At 39.9% G+C, this 6,903-nt stretch overlaps 1 protein-coding gene across 1 annotated transcript; it reads left to right on the forward strand.

Moving 5' to 3' along the window:
- Positions 1-2,074: 2,074 nt before the first annotated feature.
- Positions 2,075-6,668, forward strand: si:ch211-22i13.2 (uncharacterized protein LOC553945 homolog). The gene is made up of 7 exons (XM_049590274.1): positions 2,075-2,235; positions 4,564-4,636; positions 5,026-5,178; positions 5,319-5,380; positions 5,490-5,576; positions 5,774-5,863; positions 5,956-6,668. Exons 1-7 carry the CDS (start codon positions 2,233-2,235, stop codon positions 6,004-6,006), a joined length of 519 nt encoding a protein of 172 aa, XP_049446231.1. The 5' UTR covers positions 2,075-2,232; the 3' UTR covers positions 6,007-6,668.
- The last annotated feature ends 235 nt before the right edge of the window (positions 6,669-6,903 follow it).

Genomic DNA, 6,903 nt, shown 5'->3' on the forward strand with positions numbered 1-6,903 from the left:
TACCAGTGTTTATGTGTGTTTTTGTGGTAGTAATCCTGCAGATATTTGTCTAATAACTTCCTTACATTTGATTGTGACTTGGCCCAATTCAGTGAGTCATAACTTACTCATGATATCTTGCATTACATTAGTGGATATTCATGCTGGTGATTCCCTGTCTTTTGATCTAGAGTCATGGCAGGCTGGCATTTGAGGTTTTGAGTGGAATATCCAAAGAACTATTTTATGGCCTTCAATGAAATTTGGTTGAGACATTCATGCCCTTCTCTAGATTGACTGTACTAACTTTGGTGATCTTCTGATTTTTCCTCTAGCACCACCAGTAGGACAAAATGTATCTAAAATACTTTGGTTTATGACCAAATACCTGCATAACGAATGACATAACTATAAGCATGAGCTGTAATTTGTGTTTCGCACTAATTTGTGGAGCTCAATGCATCAGCTAACAGTAGTTTATCACAATATATGGTATCAGCATAATGTCAAAATATCAGTATTCGGGAGTAACTAGTTACATGTAGCTATTACATGTAATTAAATTACACAATTAATGTAATTGTAATCAGTTACAGTTTTTAATCAAATTACAATTACTGATCAAAATGTTGGTTATTACAAATGGGGTACATTTGGATATATTCTTATTGGTAAAAAGTTTATATGTAGAATAAAACATTCATTCTGTTGCTTTGCACCTTTTTGGCTTGTAGGAATGCAAGTATAGCCTATTTTCAGACATTTTCAGCTTTACAGCCCAGTTTCAGACATCTGTTAGAAAAGTCATCCAAAAGTAATCAAATATAGTGATTGCTAAGATTAAGTAATTAAAAAGGTTACATTACTCATTACATTTTAACAGGGTAACTACCAATTCATTCATTCATTCATTCATTCATTTCCCGTAACCCCTCTTGGCCTATCCCGGCTAGCATTGGGCGAGAAGCAGAGTACACCCTGGACAGGTCACCAACACATAGAGACAGACAACCATTCACACTCACATTCACACCAGTTAACCTGCATGTCTTTGGACTGTGGGAGGAAGCCGGAGTACCAGGAGAAAACCAATGCTGACAAGGGAAGACCATGAAAATTCCCTGGGTTCGAACCCCTCACCCTGGGTTCGAACCCCAATGCTTACCACTGCAGCACCGTGACGTCTGTAACCTATTAGATTTCAAAAGTAACCTCCCCAAATTTGCTAACTAATAACCAGAAACATATGTTTGAGATTATTTAAATGGGGGTCACATTACATAATTTGTCCACCAGAAAGAAATGTCAGGTTTATTATTCATGTCCCATATGTAGGGCATTGTACTACAGATTTAAGAGATCTTTATCAAAATTTGTGTTTCTTTATTATAATTTAAATTATAACTTTCATCATCAGTATTTGTTTATGGTAAAAAAAATAATAATAATAATATTGGTTGATATATTTTCAATCAGTAAAATATCATATTAAAAACCTAGGGTCAGCTAATTAGCAAATGAAGCATGCTAGCAAGCTAAACTGAGATGATCACCATGGTAACATTAGCTTAGCCAACGTGTGAAAGATATGATTAGCATACTGACGTTAACTTTTAGGTCACCTCATTTATATTATGCTAATTAGGGTATACAATCCCAAAATGACCTTAGTGTTGAGTCTTTCTCTCTCCAGCAATTTTAACAAATCCTGACCGTCATAACTTTTATGAAGATATTATTTTTTGGCGAGCTGCTGTATTGGACTGTATTCATTTTAGCTAACGTTACCTAACTTAAGTTACTAGGATAATAAACGAATGTTAACAACGATAATGCTAGGTCTATAGTCTGGACAGAAACGTGACAGGTGACGTTTTTAACTTCTTCCCAGGGGGTTTATGGTCATTTTCAGGTCGCTAAAGATAAAAGTCGTCGAGCAGAAACTATTTATTATCTTTTAGTTTACAGCTTTAACTCACCTGTTCAACAAGTAGTGGTAGCGCACACATCAGTTTACATGCTGTGTCTCTCCTCACCGCTTGAGGCGCTGTGCTGTGCGCGAGCTGTCGGCCGTTTCCCCTTGTTTTCAACGTAGCTAGCAGCGGTGCATCATGGGATACAAAATGTCTCCGAAGAGCGCCGGCTAATGCTAATTTACGAGAGATAACTGCGAATAAAAATACATTTAGTCATTTTTTCAGCGGTTGAAGTGTCTAGATATATCTGATATATTAACTACGTTTCACCGTCGCCATGGTGAGTAACGTCACAGCATCTCTTCTTCCGCCAACGTTAGTTTATTTAGTAGCATAAAGCGCAGTTTAGCTTTAGCTTACTAAACGTAGCCTTGTGTAGCGTTAAGCACAAGGGAAAGGACAAGTAAGGTTCATTCTCTTTGAGTGTGTAACCAGACTTTGTTTAACAAAGCCACGGTTACATGCATTCGGTTGACCATTTTAAACGGTTATGTGTAGCTTTGCAGTGTGTAACTAGCGCATTCCTAACGGAGCGCGGATCAGGGCGCGTTCAGTCGGTACGATACGGTTTCCAATTGAACAGCATGTTAACTCGCTATGATGTAAAACGGGCATTGAGGTACCTTTTCTCTCGCTTGGTGGGTGTGTCAGAGGTGAAACCCAATCAGCAGCGACGTGCATGCAGCACCCCTGGATCTCTCTTGGTTTATCAGCAACCAAATAGAGAGCAGATGATCTATAAGGTAGATTGTGGTGCTGGGCCGTCTATACTATACATTGGCCTTCATATATGGACTCAGGATCTTAGGGTGCAACTAGAATACACTGACCAAACTGCCCTAATTTAGGAGGGAAGGGAAATCTTTGCTGGCCCTCCTCCAGCGAGCCTCTGTAATCTGATGGACCCCTACACACTGGGAAGCCTTATCTTAATACAAAGATAGAAACCAGTTTATAAAAGATGCGTAGAAGGTTTAGAAGTTTACAGAAGTTTTTACATACCTATGAAGCGGTCAAATAAGGTGACACAAATGTTGCTGTAATGGTTGTTGTATACAATCTGATGCACATTCTGCTATGTACATTGTGGGGATTATAGATTAGTAAATTTCTTAACATCGAAATAAAGTCACAAAAGCAACTGTATTGTTTGCACGTTCATTTTTCATCAAAGTCAGGACATCTCCAATAATAAGAGCACAAGCATATCGATCTGGAGCTTATTTAAATCTGTCTAGATGTCATTTAGTAATTGCAGTCTTTAGGAAGGCTGCTAAAAAAAATAACCAGTGAATGTACTGTAGGGATGTTCAAATGACGTGGTCTGCAATGTGATTTTTAAGACATATTTGTATCTTTTGCTTCTGCAGGTATTATTGTGGACGGGCACTTTCATTAACTCTTCTACTCCAATTTAGTCCTTTACATAAAACTTCAATATCATAACAAGACAACAGTGACCAGCATTAATTATAGGCCTGGAATTCATGATAAAATGATTAGCTTGTGTAGATTGTAACACAGATCGAAGTTAAGCGGTGGATCATCCTTCACCTTAAGTGGTTGCCTTGTCATCCTGAGATGCCAGGCAAATGTTGAGTCACTGTAATTTGAAACCACAGTTTCCACACTATCCTTCACTCCACTGGGTTGTTCATTGCTATTCTGGAAGGCAAGGGCACCGACTGTAACATCAGACTTATTTTGTATTGTCAAACACGTTTTTAAACTTATTTCAATAGGTTCAAAAATTCTTTGAAAAGAACTTATGGCCCTCTCTCTCTCAGCTGCTCTAGTTTCAATGCTCATGTAACACAACCGGGTGATCAAAGCACCACTGGTTCTGCTTAAAGCTAAATCCAAATGTCCATCTTCTGGACATGGGGACTGAGCCCTCGTGGACTTCAGTCGTACGTAGTGTAACACGCTCACTCACTGCCATCACGAAAGGTCTGCGAGGGCAGAAACTGCAAGCTGCTGAAAGTTGGCCCTCAAGCCTGTGTCACTCGCTGCTGCAGAAACGTTTGAGCAGTCACATCAAGTTTACTCAATAAAGTTGAAGCAATTTTGTAGCCTATGTATTTGGCATCGTGCAGTCTATAGGGTTAGGCTGCAATAACAAAATGCATTTGGACTACTTCCATATTATTTTGGCCTATATGATTCAAGCAGCATTTTAATGGCTTCAGTAACTGTTTTACACAGTTCAGAACTTTTGTTTTCTTGTTCAGCTACAACGTTGCATCTGTTTTGCAACGAATTGTGAGCAATTAAATCAGTGAAGTCCAGTGAAGTCTGCACCCTAGACTCCCTAAAAGTCTGCAGAAAGTCCGCTTGAGGTCCCTGTCTCTGTGGACTGGATGCATTGTTTATTTGGACAGTCCTTGGCACTCCCAGACTTCCTGGGAACTCGCTGGAAAGTTTGCGAGTCTGAAAATGCGGTAAATTCTGTGTGTTCGGATTCAGCCTAAATAAACCCTTTGCAACGTTTTCTCGGGGCTGAACGCAACACATTCCAGATTTCAATGAAAACAAACATCTCCCATCATATTCAGGATGCAGTCACACTCAAACACATTTGGCGTGAATCTTTTTTCTTTGTTTCTAGTCAACGAAAGCGGAATGCAGAGTGTCCAGCTCCAGCGACAAAACAGAAAAAAGGAGGAGATCAAGGAGCACAGGCAAGAGCTGACACTTGAAACTCCCCGTCACATTAAATACTTAGGTGGTGTTCAGCCACATTGACTGTGTTACTGTTGTTCTTCTCATTTTCACCACTGTCTCTTGTTAAATGTTGTTTGCATGTAACGTCAAAGAGAATTGTTAACTGTTTTTACTCCTGTTTTTTCTCTTAATCTTTTTTCTGATCATCTTTTTCCCAGTCTCTTCCTCTAATTGTCACTCCCTAAGTTGTATTTTTATATTTGTATAGTGGAACCAAGGGGGAATATTTGTTACATAGGTCTAAAGTAATATCATCAGTGCATGAGGTCTTAACAAGATGTCATCTTCTCTGCACAAATACAAAAGAAGGTTTATCTAGATTTTTGTCTGTCTTCTGTTTATTCAGGACAAGAAAAAAGCAAGCGTAAACGCAGCCGCAGTAGATCTTCCTCATCGTCCTCTTCTAGTTCATCCTCCTCATCTTCATCCTCATCGTCCTCTTCTTCATCGGGTTCATCACGCTCATCCAGCCGCAGTCGGAGTAGCTCTAGCAGTAGCGGTAAGTGTATCTTTAAAGTCTGCCTTTAAATTTTGTGTTTTGTAAATCCACACACTATATCTAAGTGTATCATCATAACCGTGCCAATATCCATGAATTGATTAATTGAAATATACATTGATGTGTTTTGTTGTGTTCAGACTCCCGCAGTAAGTCCAGAAAGCAGTCGAAGAAAAGGAAAAAGGAGAAACAACACAAAAAAGTAATCTTGTGCATTGTATCTCACGTGTTTATAATTTGAGGTGACTGAAATGTTTTATTACTGAACACTGCTGAAAACTGCGTCCAACTTGTTTTGTGTTGTGGAGCAGAAAGGGAAGAAAGAGAAGCGACACAAACGCAAAAAAGAGAAGAAATCAAAAGGAGAAGAAAACACAGGACCTGTACAGATCTCCAAGGTAACTGCAGATTAAAGTCCCATCAGATAAAAAATAATCATCTCACCTGTGTGACCAAAAATACATCTTTCACATTATTCTAGTCCCTCTTACCCTTTCCAGTTAAGTGTCACCATTTTGTTTTTGACTTCCATTCAATTAATTTCACTCAGCTCTTAAAACAAGTCCCTTTAAACTTAACTTTGCTTTTCTTTCAGTACTTGAAGGACAAGAAAAAGGGCAAGTACAGCATGATTTCAGGGAAGAAGATAAAGATGAAAGTAAAGAAGTCGAAGAAAGACAAACAGGTAATCTCACATCCCTGCCATCAAGTAAGCAACCAAGTGTATCTGTATAGTTTGTGGATGGTTTATATTTCCCTTTTTTTTGTCTGTCACAGCGGGATAAAAATCGAGCAGAGCTTCTCGAGTTCTTGAACTCTACCCTGTGATGCCACTGTTGACGGCAGTGGTGGAGCCCGGGCTTGGACAGCAGAACTCAGGAAACAACAACTCCGGCCTACCGGGTGAACAACAGTGAAGAGTTTTCTGAGAAAGAGACGATGATTACGACTTGAATCGACACACAGGGGCAGCACCAAGCCCGACAGAGTGAAGGAGCTGTAGCTCTTGTAGGGAAGTGAGATGCGTTCAGACCACTACCTTAATTGTCATCATGCTACTGTTTAGGTGGCCAATTCTTCAGCTTGGTCTTATAGATTTTGTAATATGAGAAGTGTTTATGTTGAGCAACGTAATCGACCATTTTTAATCAACTACGGTTACATCTACACTAAAGGCCAGAACACACTAGGGCCGCTACTACTTTTACTGAAAGATCTGTACTTCTTCCTCCTTTGCATTAGCTTAAAATCAAGTGTGGAGAGCTCGTAATTAAACTTCATTTCTCACCCGTAGAGCCAATCGCTAGTATCTTTTTGGCCATTGTCTTTATAATGACGGGATTGTGGGTTGTTAAGCTTGGGAGATGTCGCGACATCAGCAACGAGGCTCTCCTCGTCCAGTCTTTGTCACAAAAAAAACACAGCAACAGCTGCAGTACTCTTTATACATCCTTGGTGAGGAGAGGAGTCGAGCAGCTATCGGAGCAGGGAAAAAGAGCTGTTGTGGGAGCTGGTATGTACACGCAGAGAGCATTTAATTCTGGGGGCAGCGAGGCTTGAAATAGGACAGTGGTGTGAAGTGCCACTCTAGCACGTCACGTGTCATGTCTAGCCACCGCCGGTGTAGAGTTGGACATAGAAAATACTGGGGCATATTTTGTGACGTGCAGCGTCTGCCACTGGTGTGTTTTGGCCTTAATACGTTTTTATTTTAAAAACGCATAA

Source organism: Epinephelus fuscoguttatus, linkage group LG11, assembly GCF_011397635.1.
Source record: "Epinephelus fuscoguttatus linkage group LG11, E.fuscoguttatus.final_Chr_v1".
Lineage (NCBI taxonomy): Eukaryota > Metazoa > Chordata > Actinopteri > Perciformes > Serranidae > Epinephelus > Epinephelus fuscoguttatus.

What these genes read in the sequence shown, in the direction of transcription:
- si:ch211-22i13.2 (XM_049590274.1), top strand. An exon ending in GAGGAGATCAAGGAGCACAG is followed by an intron (nt 4,637 to 5,025) that starts GCAAGAGCTGAC and finishes CTGTTTATTCAG; the next exon opens with GACAAGAAAAAAGCAAGCGT. An exon ending in GAGTAGCTCTAGCAGTAGCG is followed by an intron (nt 5,179 to 5,318) that starts GTAAGTGTATCT and finishes TGTTGTGTTCAG; the next exon opens with ACTCCCGCAGTAAGTCCAGA.